At 49.5% G+C, this 16,368-nt stretch overlaps 6 protein-coding genes across 6 annotated transcripts; 2 read left to right on the top strand and 4 right to left on the bottom strand.

The window, feature by feature from the left end:
• Window positions 1-275: 275 nt before the first annotated feature.
• On the top strand, window positions 276-2,546 carry T069G_05618 (fungal specific transcription factor domain-containing protein; the record flags this gene model as incomplete). Its single annotated transcript, XM_056172828.1, has 4 exons — window positions 276-364; window positions 426-1,120; window positions 1,178-2,219; window positions 2,279-2,546. 4 exons carry the CDS (start codon window positions 276-278, stop codon window positions 2,544-2,546), a joined length of 2,094 nt encoding a protein of 697 aa, XP_056029686.1.
• A 989-nt stretch (window positions 2,547-3,535) lies between these two features.
• T069G_05617 (thioesterase-like superfamily domain-containing protein) lies at window positions 3,536-4,716 on the top strand (the record flags this gene model as incomplete). The annotated part of the gene is made up of 2 exons (XM_056172827.1): window positions 3,536-3,856; window positions 3,916-4,716. 2 exons carry the CDS (start codon window positions 3,536-3,538, stop codon window positions 4,714-4,716), a joined length of 1,122 nt encoding a protein of 373 aa, XP_056029685.1.
• A 183-nt stretch (window positions 4,717-4,899) lies between these two features.
• T069G_05616 (uncharacterized protein) lies at window positions 4,900-5,728 on the bottom strand (the record flags this gene model as incomplete). The annotated part of the gene is made up of 3 exons (XM_056172826.1): window positions 4,900-5,198; window positions 5,252-5,353; window positions 5,413-5,728. 3 exons carry the CDS (start codon window positions 5,726-5,728, stop codon window positions 4,900-4,902), a joined length of 717 nt encoding a protein of 238 aa, XP_056029684.1.
• An 822-nt stretch (window positions 5,729-6,550) lies between these two features.
• Window positions 6,551-7,759, bottom strand: T069G_05615 (cyclin domain-containing protein; the record flags this gene model as incomplete). The annotated part of the gene is made up of 2 exons (XM_056172825.1): window positions 6,551-7,159; window positions 7,241-7,759. The coding sequence occupies 2 exons, from the start codon at window positions 7,757-7,759 to the stop codon at window positions 6,551-6,553; spliced, it is 1,128 nt and encodes a 375-aa protein (XP_056029683.1).
• A 2,388-nt stretch (window positions 7,760-10,147) lies between these two features.
• Window positions 10,148-12,122, bottom strand: T069G_05614 (thiamine pyrophosphate enzyme, central domain-containing protein; the record flags this gene model as incomplete). The annotated part of the gene is made up of 3 exons (XM_056172824.1): window positions 10,148-10,407; window positions 10,495-11,830; window positions 11,934-12,122. 3 exons carry the CDS (start codon window positions 12,120-12,122, stop codon window positions 10,148-10,150), a joined length of 1,785 nt encoding a protein of 594 aa, XP_056029682.1.
• Window positions 12,123-14,192: 2,070 nt separating this feature from the next.
• T069G_05613 (FAD binding domain-containing protein) lies at window positions 14,193-15,760 on the bottom strand (the record flags this gene model as incomplete). Its single annotated transcript, XM_056172823.1, has 3 exons — window positions 14,193-15,152; window positions 15,234-15,444; window positions 15,510-15,760. The coding sequence occupies 3 exons, from the start codon at window positions 15,758-15,760 to the stop codon at window positions 14,193-14,195; spliced, it is 1,422 nt and encodes a 473-aa protein (XP_056029681.1).
• Between the last annotated feature and the right edge of the window lie 608 nt (window positions 15,761-16,368).

The raw sequence follows: 16,368 nt of genomic DNA, 5'->3' as shown, positions 1-16,368 counted from the left end.
ACTGCCTTATTGTTACGATGAATGCAACTCTTCTCCTGTGGCGTCCACATCATGGCCCATGAAGCCCCGCAAACTCCCTGTGGGGTGAGGAGGGAGCATGTCTCTTTAGCTTCTTCTAGAAGGATTCCTCATTGGGGTAGGGATGGTGATGCGTCCTAGCGGATCTTTCGAGTTGAGTGATAATCCGCCTAGAGAGGAGAGGTAGGAGACTGCTGCCATAATAACGCCAGGTGTCTCAACGCATCGAAGCATTTAAAAACACCTTGGACGCAACAATGGCTCCTGGAGCTTTGATCGCCGATGATATCCCAATGGATGTGTCATCGGACCATGAAAGAAGAGAGGAACCAATCTCTAAAGCCTCGTAGGTTTATGGCCCTGCTAAATGACTAGAGGCAAGCTGAAGCTGACTGAAATACCCAAAGATGTGAAATGTGTAGGCGGCGGAAGGTCAAATGCGACCGAATGAGGCCCGCCTGCGGTTGGTGTACGCGAAATAGTCGTGTATGTGTCTACAAAGAGAAGCGGAAGGCGATTGAGGAGAGCGAGAGGAATGACCAGCTGGAGGTTCGACTTGGTCATCTTGATGCTCTGGTGCAAGGCCTGAGACAACGCGTTGACAATCACATTTCGCGCCATGACGCTCAACACGAAATTTCTCATTCTCCCATGTCCAAGAGTCCATCAACCCATCATGACCGACATCACAGTTGGCATGCTACTGCATCTCCCGAGTCCACACGCTCGGATATGCTATCTGAAGGGCGTCGGTCTCCCACGGTTATCATTGGTCGACCGTTTAATCTCACAGGCGGTGTGAAATTACCGCGAAGCTTCAGCACAAATATGAAGACCGTCTATGAACAAGAGATTAATCTATCGACGGATCCAGACCTCCCTCCCAGCGACTTGTTATATGTTCTGGTAGATCTCTTTTTCAAGCATATCAACACATGGTTTCCATTATTTGACCGCAAAGCCACCTTTGGAACATATTTTGGTTCTACTTCTATCTCGCGAGGCGATCGTGTGGTGTTGTTTGCCATTATTGCAACAACACTGCGGTTTACAACAGATGCACGTCTGACGCCAAGTGCAAAGCAAAAGCTTCATAATGACTGCAAACAGAGGGTAGAGCTGTATGCTTTAGAGAATGTCAATCTCTTTTCGCTTAAAGCCCTCACTCTCCTCTCATTAGATGTTTTGGGGACGTCCAACGAACTACAGGGACAGACCCTTTTGTCTCTTCTTGTGCAGAACATTACTCATCTTGGCCTCTGCATGGAGAAAAGTGTCTACTTTGCCACTCCAATGTTGCCAAATGAGGCATTGCCTCGCAGGGTTGTACTCCCAGAGCCTGATTCCTGGATTGAAGATGAAGGGCGACGCAGGCTCTGCTGGATGGTATATGTACTGGACAGATACGCAACCCTAGCAACACCATACAAATTCATACTGGCAGAAGAGGATATGAAACGATTTCTTCCTTGCCGATACGACTTGTGGTCGAATGATATTCCAGTGGAGACAAGATGGCCAAATGGTCTTGACACAACAAAGTTGAGACTTACAGTCGACACGCCGGAAAACCTCGGCAGCTTTTCTTACCACTGCGAGGTCCTTGGAATCTTGAGCCGTGTTCACAATTTCCTAGCGAAGCCACTAGATATATACTCAATTCAGGATGTACGAAGCTGGCAGAGCACTTTTGTCGCACTGGAGGGCGAACTATCCACCTGGCTTCGTGACCTACCTGCACAATACGGTCAGATATCGGTATTGTGTCATTCTGATCCCGGGGCCAGAATCATTAATTGGATCATGCTGCATGCCGCATTTGTGGTATCGTCCATTCGGCTCAACTCTGCAGCGGCGTATCCCGTGGTCCAAAACGACGTGTTTGTACCCTCTTACAGCGCCATGCAGACTTGCCTCTCTGCAGTAGAAAGCCTCAGAAGCATCGTCCAAGACGTAATCGAGACCAGTGGCTTGTCTCTATTGGGGCCACACTTCGCCTTCTCGCTATGGACGTCGGCTCGGCTTCTTCTGGTACATGCTGCGACTTTGGGATGTGAAATCGACTCCAACGTTGATTTCTTTGTGGGCACCTTGGCCGAGATGGGCCGATACTGGGAGATTGCTGCAAATTACTCGGCGATCCTGGGCCGAGTGACCGAAGAGGGGCGACAAGGAGACAAAACCCTTACGGAGATGAGGCAGTAAGTTTGACCGGATCAGATAATTGAAGGGGCTGCTGAAGCTAACACTCTTCCGATAGACACGCTCATGAGCTTTCAATGCTTTCTAGTTCGACGAGACTAAGTGCCTTGGAACCTACTTCGACTCGAATTTCTTCTGCAAACGAGCTAGATTACCTCGAGATTTTTGATTTCTTCAACTACCCTCGGTCAGCTGACCATGGCTCTACCGCTCCGTACGAAATAGAGCAGCATCTATTAGATTATGAATCTGGGTCCGCCTCACTAGGCATGGGCGTTGAAATGCCGACTCTAGAATCGGATTGGTTGCAGTATGAGACCCATTAGTAGACGATAGTATCACTACGCAACACCTTCCACTTCTCTCCTTTTTCATGATAGTTCTTTTGTCTGTTGCCATTTAAACATTGCATAACATAGAGTTTTAGAAACCTAAACAAATATACTTGCTTCATTAGCAATCAGACAATCGCCGTAATGGTGAATAGAGCTTATATCGTTGTCAAAACTGAGCATTAACACGGGAAATGCCCTCCTTCCGTCTCCTATACAGAGGAATATGGCATGTCATGGTGTTTCAAAGCTTCAACTTGAGATCCAAATGGAACCAACAGAGCAGCCTGATAACTGGGACATGATATGGTCTTGTGATAAGGCATAGTAGATGCAGGGAGAGCTCTTGCATTGGCTATCTTCGCTTCCCCTCACGTAAGTCTTGGCTCCTTGGAGAAGCTCGCCACCCCCACCTTAGCCCTACTGATAAGTGGTAATTCCCCTTTAGCAGGGGTAATAAGTTGTCTCAATTGGCTGGAAACTCGACGTTCATGCTCGGCAGTTCAACACGCGTCTGGACGTTGTTCCGCAATTGATTCCCATTGCCGAATATTGGCGGTCTTTATAGCTAATGACTCTTCCGAGTCTTAGTAAGATTGCAAAATGGTGGTCTTGTTGTCTTATGAAACGGGCGTTCTGAGCGGAGAATGTGGAGAAGCTTATTCTGGGCATGAGAATTTCCGTCATGCAACCGATGAGCAGAACTCGCCCTTGGATAATTTGTCTTTTTTACAGCAACTGGTTTAAAATAGAGGCTATCCCGCCACTCTAGCTTTGCCTGAGCTCTAGACCAGGGTCAAAGTTACGATCTGGTGAGGAGAGTGTAGTAGTTGAGATTAAGCTGGATAGACTAGCCTTTGGTTGTTTCACAGCGTCTCACTCGTTCAAGATCAACAAGAAAAGAAAACTACCACGACCGGCATTCAATTATTGCGCAAGCTACGACCGCAACGTAACAGTGTATTTGGGGCCTCTTTTTCGATATGCCGGTGCCACTCGGTACCTCGGAAAATTTCCCGAGGCTGGGATTCCTCGAGAACATGGAGATGGTCCGGCTGGCGGGCAATGGTGATTCCGATGATACTCACCAGTTCATGAGCCGCCAACCAGCCTGGCAACCAGGAGCCCAGCTACCTTGGGAAAAGGCGGACGATATCTCCAAACACAAGACTGCAGTTTATTTTACAACGAGAGCGTATGGAGGGCATGTCTACATTCAGGCGCCACTCGCCGCCGTAAAGGTTGTAGAGAGCGAAGACGAAACTGCCAAAGGGGCACCAAATACGGGCAAATTTGGTATTCACGTAAGTCTGCTTACTGTCGTTGACAAGAGAGATATTCTACATGTATTAACGAGAAATAGACAATACAAGGCGTATTTACGAATCCGGGACATGTAGACCGGCCTTTCATCTATCAGGTTTCGAAACTTGCCGCTGGCCGTAGCTTTCAAACCTGTCTCATCACGGCTCGCCAACCAAAGCAACCTTCTTCCAATCCTTTAGGTCCTTTCCCAGAGTCAGACTCAAAATTGCCTCTAGGACCTATATGCTTTAGCTGCCATGTCACATTCAAGCGGTCTGTGCCGAGCTTTGCGGACTTGCAATTGTCATCAGCACAAGAACGCTTCGCTAGTATCCTCGCCCAGAAAAAACCTGACGAATGGCCAACAAGCCCCCAACTAGACATTGATATATTGAACGATACATTCCCGAACGCCGGCCATGGTGGGTTTCCCATCGTCGACATGTACAAGGTTGACATGAAACCGTACAACGCCAACAAACCAATTCCCGAACGTCGTGAACTACTATTATATAAATTGCACAAACCGATTCCCGCAGAAGACACCAATTCTCACATCCTTGCTCACGCATTCGAAGCAGACAGAAATGGACTCTTGACAATAAGCAACTATCTGGGATGGGGCTACAACTTGGGCGTCGCCGCGAGTCTAAGCTACACATTCACCGTGCACGTCAACTCCGAAGAAGCCGTAATAAGAGACGGGTGGTGGATCCAAGAAGTATGTTGGCCACGAATCAGTGCCGGGAGAGCAACGCTGGAGAGCAGAATCTGGAGTCCCGAGGGAAAACATGTTGCCAGCGGGTATCAAGATGGAATTGCTGGGCCGGATCAGAAGCGCGGAGCTGAGAAGTTGTAGGTTGGAATTGGCGACAAGATTTATGCTTGCCTAATGTTTAATGCATCTGAGATATAGCTCTTCACCCATTTCCCATAGAATCCACCGCTTGACAACTGCATTAGAAGCTACTGCCACCCAATTACTTTTGTCAGATTGCTTCAATCCTCTCTATCTTACAGTTTCAGCCCTTACAAGCCCCTTCTACCTGACACACCATCCCACAGCCGCCTCAACGAGCAGCTTCGCATAAATCCGATGCAACGCACCCGGCACGCCACCAAACGGATCTTCCTTTGGCGTCGTTGTCACCGCGTCAAAAGTTATGGCTTTGAGTCTAAACTCAGCCTGTTTACGCTTCTCGTTCAATTCTGCCGTCAAAGAGAACAAGTTATCCAGGTCGCGTGGTTTAAAGGGAGATTCCTTGGGAGCAGGGCAGCCACGAAATGTTATTGACGTTGCTGATTTATCGAGGACAAGAAAGTGGTTTGTCAGAACCGTTTCTGTTTTGCTTAATTAGCTAGCATATCTGAAAGAAAACGATATTTAGACGAACCAGGTTCATATGTGCTTCGGCCAAGCTCTTCTGGAGTCCACAAATCGGTACGGTTCTCAGGACTCTTGGTCAATCCCATTATCCTCCTCTGAATCCCATATCCTACACCAATTAAATCAGTTTCCAAACCTCCTCTCTATCAATCGGCAACAAATACGCACCATATCCCGCCCACATCCCCCGTGAAAACTCCTCCACCAAAGCACTCCCGCCGTTTCTCGCATCCTCCAACAGCTCCGGCCTCAGCTCCTCAAACGGCACTTTTCGGACACAAGAGTCGTGAGTGCTGGGATTATTCCGGGGATTTAGATCCTTCAATATGGGATGTCTGAACAATGCATCAGTGCCTGGTCCGAAAGGCTCGAATGCGCATTTCCGAGTCCATAAGGCTAGACCCCCGAATGTTACAGCCGGACCTCCGACAAGAACTTGGGCAAGGCGGATTAACCGCTGACGAGCTGCTGAGGAAAGAGGCATAATGAAGATAATCCAAATCAACTTTGGAAATATACAAGGAAAGAAACATACAGAGAAAGTATGGCGTCTTAAGCAACGTAAAGGAAATATGAGTTAGATGGCGGCTTTTGGTCCGACAAACTCGGGACCAAGTTCGGGCCGTATTCGTACAGCTTCGCCCGGGTCGGCTATTCGGGCTCACCAGATTTCGGAGCTACACACGTCCGTAAATGTGTGTATTGCCGAATGAGAGACACGGAATAAGAAGGTTCAGCTATTAAATACGAGATATTAGGCATTAAGCATGGATGAGGGTATCGAGGTCAGCCATAAGATGTTCATTCCAGTTTCATGCCGAAGACGTCAACGGCAGCAAATAAGCTCCGAATCCACATGCACAACAGGGAAACGAGATATATACCATAACGAAAACTAGGTGAAAACATCAAGTCAAGGCAATCTGGTAATAGAGACGGCAATATCATTTAGCTATCGCTGCGAAATAGCCCCCCATTTGTTTGGGTATCTCTAAAAGCAAACAATGATGAAAAAAAGCTCCGCTCATCCAACAAGACATTTGATGGCTCCCATACTGCATGTCCGTGGCCCATCAGGCCAATGCCAAAAAGAAAAAAAGAAACTCTCTCCCTAATATTGATACGCATTCTTCACCTCCTCCCATGTCCGCCAGATGCCAGATGCCAAGCTACAAAGGTTAAAATGAGGAGAGAATGCCCAAAAACTCCGCTTCCCCTGGCAAGGGAGAAAAAAGAAAGAAGCAAAGCAATTTTGCCGCCGATAAACCCCCCTGTCTCCTTTTCCATGCATGTAACAATCACGAGATCACTGCATCAGCTGATGGACCTCCCGCGACGTCTTTCGCTTCTTGTCCAGCTTCAGCAGCGGAACCTCCACGCCGTCCACCATCCGCCCTACTTTGCCTTCTCTTAACACCTGCCAATGCTTCTTCAATATCTCTTCTCCTACGACCAGCTCAAATCCAGCCAGGAAGCAGAAGCTAATCTCCAGTCTCGCCAGCTCGACCTCGCTCACGCCGCCGACCTTGGCAATCTTTGTATGCGGGTAGGATAGATCCTCGAGTGCCTTCATGGCCACCCGCAGACCAGCGAGGACCAGTCTATGTGCGTTTCGTCTCGTTACGGGGATCGCGCGCTCCTCAACGGCGAGGCGGTGGATGTACAGCGAAGTGGCGAGATAGACGGCCGTGCTCATGGGACAAAACTGGTGAAGCCGCAGCAGATACTGGTTTACCGAGATGGGAGGTTCGTTTTTGCTGTAAAATTTGCGGGTAATGGCGCCGTGCTGCAGGTTAAGCGGCTGCGAGTCGGCGCCAACGACGATGTAGGGTTCCGGGGGATGCAGGTTTGGGGCGGACGACGAAGGGTTCGCGTGTCGCAAGGAGTTGTGTTTCAATCGCACGCCGTCGATCGACTGCGCATAAGCGTCCTGCTGGGCTATCAGCTGTGCTGACATGGACGCGCTGTACGCCTGGAGCTTGCTTAGATTGCCTACCGACGACGAGCCACTCTTTTGGCTGTGTTTCTGTTTCTGCAGCTTCTCTTGAATCTCCTGCTGCTGGTGTCGCTGCTTTCTAAGCTTCTCTTCCTGCTCCTCTCGCAGGGCCTGGGCGCGTAGTCGTGCCAGGCTCTTCTCCGAGTGCGACCGCGCAATGTTCTCCTTCTCGACCTGCATGTTGCTCATCTGAGGGTCGGTAGGCGTCTTGGGCGGCGGTGTTGGAGGCACATCGCCGGTGATGCGAACCAACAGCTCGACGCTGGCGCTGAGGAGCTGCAGTGCCTCGGCCGGCTTGAGTTTGAATAAGTCGTGCTCATCGTTGTTATCGGTGGGCGGCGAGTTCGCAGGGCCTCTGTCCTGGTCGATGGAGAGTCGCGGATCTGACGAAGGAACGGGGCGAGGAGGAAGTTCGTGGACGGGACTGGGATCGAGAGAGGACGAATCTGGCTGCTGCTGCAACTGTATCGCCGCAGTGGCCTCGACTTGCTCGGTCTCGGTCGCAGCGGAGGAAGACATGGCTGCGTGGTTGGCCGTGGCCGTGGGATTTGGCTTGTTGCTGGCCTGGCCTCGCCTCTCTTCTGGTCAGACGTCGCGTGCGTGATGCTGCAGCTGCTGTTGGCTGTGCTGGTTATTCTATATTCTTATCGATCGTCGAGATGTAGAGGAGGCAACGTGAATGCGCGCGCCAAAGGGTGTTGTGTTGATCAAAATCAAACTCGTCAAAGTCTGGCCTTGAAGCTGCGCGCGTATCGTATTGTATCGTATCGTGACCTGCCTCGTTCGCTGTCGCTCGTGCGTAATTGTCCGCTTTCGGTTTTTCAGAGTCGGTTTCGGACTTCGGGGTTCGCTCTGGCTGACGACGCGCAAATCAAATTAAATCCTGGTCTCTGGCCGTCGTTGTCAAGGGACGCAGTCGTGGATGCGCCTGGATCGATTCAAGGCGGCAAGAATCGAGTGGGCGTGGGTGTGCTTGGTCTGGGCCACTCGCATGATCCCTTTCTGGGGGAAATCTTTGTTATTCGCTTTTCTTTTCTCTTGTTTGTCTTCTTTTTCTCTCTTCTCTCCCCGTCTCTCAGCCTTTAGGCTCTGTCGTCGCCACGTGAAGTTCTTTGCCGGAAGCGGTTTCTATCGGGAAGCCAGTCGAGCATGGAATTCCTCCCGCTTTGCATCAAGTGACCTCGTGATCAGCCAAGGTCTGCAGCAGCGCTTAGATCGAAAAAAAAAAAAGGAAAAAAAATAATTAAATCCGTGGGGCCACTTGCGGCTCGAGTTAGTGGACCGAGCGTCCTCAAGGCGCTTGTTGTCTGTCTATTGGATGTAAATAAGATCAGCACGAGATGAGATGAGCAGACAGACGATCAGATGGCGAGATTGAGAGGCAAATTGCAAGTGAATTTAAATGCTGAGCTGGCGCCTAAATTGGAAGCATCCATGGCTCGCCTGTTGCCTCCCCACGTGTGAGAAGTAGAGCCGAGAGCGATCCCTAGCGGCTATTCTATTCTGGCGGTTTGGAGTCAATCTGGCCCCCCCGGAGATTGAGATGGTGGCTGTCGAGGTGCCGGATCGGATGGATGGGCTTCGTCTTTCGATCTTTCATCTTTCATCAACGTTCTCTGTCATCTTTGGTGCATGTGCATGTGTTATTGGCAACTATTCTTAATCCATTGCATACTATATTAATAACTAGAAGCAACTATTACTTGTACTACTAACTACCATCATCTATCAAATGCATACTGTAGTGCATTCCATATCCAGCTTAAACCGAGACTCATGCATGCGCCCAACATGCAACAAGACAACTCTCGATCCACACTAACAGCCTCTGACGGTCGATCGATCAGGACCCTTTACTATACTTTCCATGTGAAAAGACCCCTTCTTTTGTGTCTGCCGAGTGACCATTTTTATCACATTATTGCTTGTTCCGTCCAGAAGCTAGACGCCACAAAGGATTCTCCCCCACTTGAGCTGCCCATCAAAAAGCAATTGAAGCTGAAGCTGGACTGAACTGAACTGAACAAGAGATGGAACACTAATAACAACAGTAAAAATTACTGGAAATAATGAGCAAATCGTTGTCAATCCATGTGACAACTAACCAGAAAAAACAACAGGTCATTTCCCGAGATTCTGCAGCTTATTGCATGCACTGCACTGACTCCCCCACCCACCAGCAACCATCCACCAACCCGGCGCCAATGCAAGATTCAAAACTCACAACTCCTGCATATCGCCCATCCAATGCATCACCTCCTCCTCCGTGGCGTCTGGCCTCGGGCGGTCTAGATTCTCAACAAGCCAGCGAATTGCCTTGGCCACGGGAGAGCTACGGAAACCATCATGAATTGTTGTTAGCCCCTGGTGGGATGATGCTCATATGTTATGTTCCCATCCCATTGGGCCCTGTAACCAAAAATTGGGGGAGCAAAAACGAAGGGACCAATCGTCGTTCGGGTTTATCCTAGCAACTTTCCTATCAGCGGCTACTACTTGTACCCTCGCGCATGCTGCAGTCAGATGCGCCGAGATATAAATACCAAATTAAACAAGCGGTAATGGCGCCCTAGAGAATAAACGTGGCTACATAGGATTGTTCGCTGAAGCTGAATGCGCCGTAGATGCAGCGTAACGTGGCGTACCTTGCGTGGGAGAGAGCAGCAGTTGGCATGCAGATAGAAACAAGATACAAAGGAAGCTGAAGCTGAAGCTGCATAATACCTTGTTGTAGCACCCATCTTTAGGTTGCTAAAAATAACCCTGCAGCATCATTCATTCTTTGTCTTCATTGCAATTCAATTCGTTCTACAATACGTACAAGCATGCTTCATGTCTAAGATACCTAACCATGCCGTGTATTCACCGGACCTCTATCCGCCTTCTAATCATCCGCTCATGCAACGATTAACATCCCGACGCAACCTTGACGTCCACCACCGCTGATTGGCCATTCTTTACATAGGCAATGGCCTCCTTCAGCACACCCTCCAGCTCAGCTCTCTCGTTCACTCTGGCGGCAAAGATGTCGCCGTCAGCAGCGGCCTTGGCAATGCCGGAGTAATCCGGTGATGGGTCAAAGGAAATGTTAATCTCCTCGTTGGTAGCTTGTGAGCCCAGTCCCTCAGGGTGAACAAGCAGCAGAGACCGGCGTGGTGCGTTCCAACCTATACGATGATGCAGTCATTAGCTTTAGTTCTTTTCCATCTCGGAACAAATCATCGTGTGTTGTGTGGTGGTGGTCAATGACTTACCCTTGTTGTTGAGCACAATAGTCAAGATAGGGATGTTGTAGCGTTTTGAGATCCAGTACACACTACCGGGCACGGTAAAGAGATATGTGCCGTCACCCACGATTTGGACAACAAACTTGCCCTTGTTCTTTCCGCCATTCTCCGCGTCGGTGGCGAGCTTCATTCCCAGAGCACCACCGCCGGACCATCCGAGACCGCCACCACCGCAGTTGATCCACGAGCCGGGCGTTGAAGGCTGGATGTTGTCGTACACAAAGAGGGTGTTGGTCACGGCCTCGATAGCCCAAAGGGTATCCTCGGGAACAAGTTTCTTGACTTGGCGGCACAAGTAGCCAGTTCCAAAGCTGTCGTCGGGAAGAGGCTCGGCCGCCTTGGCAATCTTGGCAAGACGCTGCTCGTGCTCTTCCTTGCGCTTCTGAGCAATCTCCACCACGTTCTGGGACTGCAGCTTCTTCGCATGATCACCCGTCTTGAGAGCCTCAGTGAGCTGCTCAACTGCAGTCAGGCTGTCCGCACGATACGTCTCTTGAGCCTCGAGGTAAAAGACAGGCATCTGCTGCTTGAGCGGGTCGAGGTCAATGTGGAATACCTTTGCATCAGGGTTTGGCTTGACGCGAGTGGGGATCCAAGGTACGTCAGCATCCAGGACGAGAATGACATCGGCATCAGCAACGGACATTTCGCCTCCATAGTTGAGACCGAGGGAAGCGGGGTGGTCGAAGGGGAAACACATGTCGCTGCCTCCGCAGTCAACCACTCTCAGATTAGGAACAATATTAGCGAGCTCGACCAAAGCTCCGGGGAACTCATGGTTTCTGCCACCGTATCCCGTCAGGACCATGGGACGCTTGGCACCGGCGAGGGCATCTGCGATTGTCTCGACGGCTTGCGTGGGCAGACTACCCAGCTTGACGGGCTCCCAGTCGCTTTGTCTCAGCTGGTAGGGCTTAATCTCCTGCTCCATGACTTCTCGAGCTCCGTACAGATAAACTGGGCCTTGAGGTCCTGATTTGGCCCATTGTAGCGCACGGTTGACTAGTTGCTTGACGTTGGAGCCCGTCTTGATCTCACCAGTGTACCGGCAGTACTGGGCAACAATCTGCTTCTGGTCGGGGACATCCTGAATCCAGTGGATGTACTCGGTACGGGTACCGCGATGCTCACCCTCAAGAGTGAATGGTGATAGACCAGCGAAGACGAGAACAGGGGCACGACCGCAAGCTGCGTTGTGTACGGCTGCTCCAAGGCCTTGTGTGCCAACGTCGACGTGAACAATGACACACTGAGGCTTGCCTGTTAATCGAGCATAGCCATCAGCCATAGACATGGCAACCATCTAGGATGAAACAGTAAGCATTTGTACTCATATGTAATAACTCATGTAAGATCATTTGAGATATATGACATGAGAAGAGTGAAAAAAGAAAGCAGAGACATACCTCGTTGGGACATGTAATCATCTTGGGAAAGTTTCCCTTGCGTTCACGAGCACCCTTGACCATGGCCTCAATGATGCTGGGGTGGTCAGAGCCCAAGTTCACAAAGCAGTGAGTGACACCAGCCTCCCATAGCGCTTCAAAAAAGGCCGAAGAGGCTGTGTACATGTTTTGATAGTCTGGCTTCTCCATGGCTGCGGTTGAGGCGTGTCTGTTGTTGGAGCTCACAATGGCCGTGGAGGGGATTGCTCTTTTATCAATGAGACTGCGCACTCTAGATGATGTGACGTTTGATGAACCCGAGTAATGCCGTAGCCGAGATGGAGGCTGGCTGTAAGTGCAAGTGTGAGTTGAAGCTACGGCGCCGACAATCGGTGCGGTGGGGCGACTTCTCCAGAGAGCCGGTAGAGATGTCCCGGAACGGTGTAGAAGAGCCATGCCGCCTTGCTATTGGCGGCTAGTTTTTGGAATTAGTTGAAATAGAGCAGACTAAAAGAACGGGGAGTGGTATTTGAGATATTGGCGAGTATAAATGGTGTAGGGGGATTGGTGGGTTGGACTCGGGTTGAAAGGAGGGGGAGAGCTTGTGAGGGGGCGACTGTTGTGGTTCGGCATCGAGTTCGGATAGAGATGGAGTCTCTGTTGGAACTGAACTGCCATTTGATGTAGCCCGGAGTGATGACATAAGGGGGCTTTGGTAGATCCAAGGGCGTATCAAAGACAGGAATTTGACATGTTTGACATTTTTGACAAGCGGAATCGCGGAACTTGAACTTACATCTGCAGAAAGCGCAAGGGTGGTGGGTATTAGTTGCGTGGGCTGTCTGTTACAAGGTAGACACGGGATGCAGAGTGCCTTGGCGTGGGGAGATTGGAGGTGGTATTGGAGAAAGAGGAAGATGAAAGAAAAGAAGAGAAAAAGAAAAGAAAAAGTCCCGGTTGGTTAATGAAGATGTCAATGTTGAAAGATGTCTGGACGCAAAGAAGATGACAGGAGGACAGCTCCCGTGATGCGTATCAGCCAATGGAGGTTATGCAACAACAACGCACAATCCATGTATCCGAAGCTCTCCCAAGTGCGCGCGTAGTTCCTTGTTGGGCAGTTATTTGGAAAACTACCCACCAGCTAAAGGATAACGTTATCTAATCGCTATGTTTAGGGCGATTCCGCGTAATGTCCGGTGATGTCCGTTGGAGCCTCGTGATGCCCCCATAGTCGCCTATCTGGGCAATCTGGTAGTTGTGCCGAGACTGGCCGCGGAAGTGAAACCCCGATTGGCTCATAAACGGACAGATTAGATGCCCCTCTCGGTAGCAACAAGGAGAGTTGGAGAGCTGCAATAACGCGGGGTAGTGGAGATGGGAATGTCTTAGCTGAGCGGTCCAACTTGTCTAATACGGAGTATATCATGTAATAACTCCAGAAATATTCCGTTTCTGGATTTGCTTTATTTAATTAGTTTACTTAAGTGGATGATATAAAAGGAGATAAAAGGGATTATGTATTTGCATGTAATGATAAAAGAATAAAAACATTGCATCGGCAGGCACGGAATACGGAATAAAATAATTAACGAGACAAAGGTGAGATACCAAGTAAAACAAATACAAAGTCTGGAACACAAGTCATTTATCCCCCGCCTGTAGCCGCCGTTCCTGCCTGCTGTAACTCGCCTGCGTTTTGGGCAGGAAACGTAAGAGTCCGGCACCGGTCGCCCCTGCCCCCACTGTGTCCACCACGTCGGCGGCCCTCGGGCGGTTGCCCAACGCCTCTCCAGCAGCCGCACCTGCCATTATTCGTGCATCTAGTTCGAGATACGTACCTGCTATTCTGACGTACCTAGATGTCAACTATATGTGTCAAACAGGTATCTAAGCAGATATATAGGTATTTTATAGATAAATTGCTGTTTTCAATTCATAAAATACCTAGGTAGGTATAAGAACTGCGCAGCCATATTCGGTCGTAGGGTAGGTATTCTGCTATTGATAACGTTGACAGATCACACATATCTAAACAAAGCAAACCCTCACCTTCCAACTCCTATAGACCTATTCAAAATTATAATGTAGCAGCTTAAAACAAATCTAGAAAGATATTGCATCCTTCTATTGCTCATGAACACCTTGAAGCTAGCAACTAAAAGCCCTATCCAAAAACAATGCTGTTCTAACGTCTAGAGACAACACTCAACGGTGAGAGAACGATAATCATGATTGGTATCAATATTTCCACCCTCCTGTCTCCCGCTCAATCTCTCCTCATGGCAAATCAACACTCTGGGGATTCAGGAAAATATTGCCAGCATCGTAACGTTGCTTAATCTCCTGCAGTCTCGGCACCTTGTCACCCCAGTACGTCCACTGGGCATCCGTTCTACTCAACGAAACATCGACGTAACCAGCATATGTCGTGTTGGCCTCAGGAGCTCCTTGCTGAATCTTTTGATGAACTCCAGAGACAAAATCTCTCGTTCCTTGGAGTAATGCCGGGATTCCAATGGCATAGGACTGATACATCATGATCGCATCGCGATGTGGGTAAGCAGTGGCGTTGTATGGGGTATCTGCCATGGCGCCTCCCTCAGAATTGAAGATGATGAACCATAGCAAAGTTTGCGCATCGGTGTTGTTCATGTAGTTGAATAATCCGTCGATAGAGTCGTGGCTTAATTTATCGTTCCTGTCGAATGCCAGCGACTTGCTAGCAAACGGCGTGGAGAGGTCACTCAGATACAACGCAGTCGTCTCTGCAATATGAGCCAAGCTTCCCATCCAATCCACAATAGCAAGATTGACGTCTCCACCAACGGGAATCCTATCCTTGATTCCCGTCTGGTCGAATTCATCTTGCGTGCCGTAAAACGTGCCGGTGATGAGAGCGCCAAGAGGCTCCGCAATGAACAACGTTGAGAAGCGTCGGTCAAGATTAGGATCGTACACCAACTCTTGCCATTGTTCAAATACGGGCGCCATTTCCTTCTGGTTGCCAAAGCTGAAGCTATAAGTGTACTCGACGACGCTGCCGGGCTCAGGGTGCGTCTTGAAGACAAACTCAGTGACGATGCCAAAGCTGGCTCCGGCACCTCGAATGGCCCAAAACAGGTCGTCGTTTTCGTTTTCATTGGCTCGTAATATTTGTCCGTCAGCTGTAACGACTTCGACTTCCAGGACATGGTCGAGTGCGGCTCCCCACATTCTGGACATGGGGCCTAGTCCTCCCTGTTCAAGAACCGATCAACGCATGGCTCAATCATCCATGGCACCTCAGAGTAGGGGCATGGAATACGCGTATTTACTTACCACAGTTGCATGCCCTCCAACTCCAACTCCCGGACAAGTACCATGTGCAATAGCCCTGCCGCCATTTGCATGGAGAAGTTTGTCGAGTCCATCCAGCCTGAATCCTGATCCAACACTCGCTTGCCAAGTAGTGTTGTCCATTTGGAAGCTCTGAAGATTTACCAAGTCGATCATCATACCAGTCTCATCGCCGGCACCCTGAGCGAAATTTCTACATGTCACAAGTTAGAGATGATAGCCCCGGAATATTACTACACGGTATCCTCCGCCTCTCACCCGTAAGAGTGCCCGCCAGATCTAGCTTGGACTTTGAAACCATTTTCGTTTGCGCATTTCACTGCGCCGGCAACTTCAGTGGCATTATTGGGACGAACGACCATCTGAGGAAATCGAGGAATGTCGAGATTGTACGGCTTGATCCAGGCGACGTCCGCACTGCTGCTCGGGATATGGTAGCACTCAAAGCGTCCATTACAGACGCTCTGTATGCACGTCTCGAGAGCGAGAGTAGAGTTTGAGGCGCCCATTGCGGGAAGTTTCTGCTTGTCGGGTTTCCACGACGTGAAAATGGGTGCGCCTTTTTTTCCAGATAGGAAACCGTGGATATATATAACATATCCATATCGTTAATTAACCCGCAGTTTGGAAGGTAGATATCACCCCTGCAATCCCACACACCGCAAATACGAGCCTCGTGCCTTCTATTGTGCCTTCTTGTACACTCAATCACAGCTCAACTAGCATCTCATCTCTTTACTTTCTGGGAGCTACAGGCGAGTTTGTTCTCCTTGTATCACATCGAACTACTTAAAAGAGGCGAAGCAATGTCTCGCCTCGCGACGCTTGTTGTCCAAGTGAATGAGCATGCATGGCGATGTGTTCCCAATAATGGCAGATGGAGTTACACCAAACTGAATATTGCCGTCGGTAGATCATCTGGGGATAGCTAACAAGCTAGCTGCATAAGCATGAACTGCAGCCCCTTGGAAATAATATTTTCGTTTCACTATTCCCAAACGATGTCACCTTATACGCAACTCCATGCCTGGAAACGTCCAAGTTGGGATTTTGACATCTCGAATAAGCTTAAATTTTACCAGCATCATTCCAAGTTGAGAGTTGTTTCCATTTTCAT

This window comes from Trichoderma breve, chromosome 3, assembly GCF_028502605.1.
Source record: "Trichoderma breve strain T069 chromosome 3, whole genome shotgun sequence".
Classification (NCBI taxonomy): domain Eukaryota; kingdom Fungi; phylum Ascomycota; class Sordariomycetes; order Hypocreales; family Hypocreaceae; genus Trichoderma; species Trichoderma breve.
Note: the sequence above shows the minus strand (reverse complement) of the source record. Positions and strands in the feature narration are given on the sequence as shown.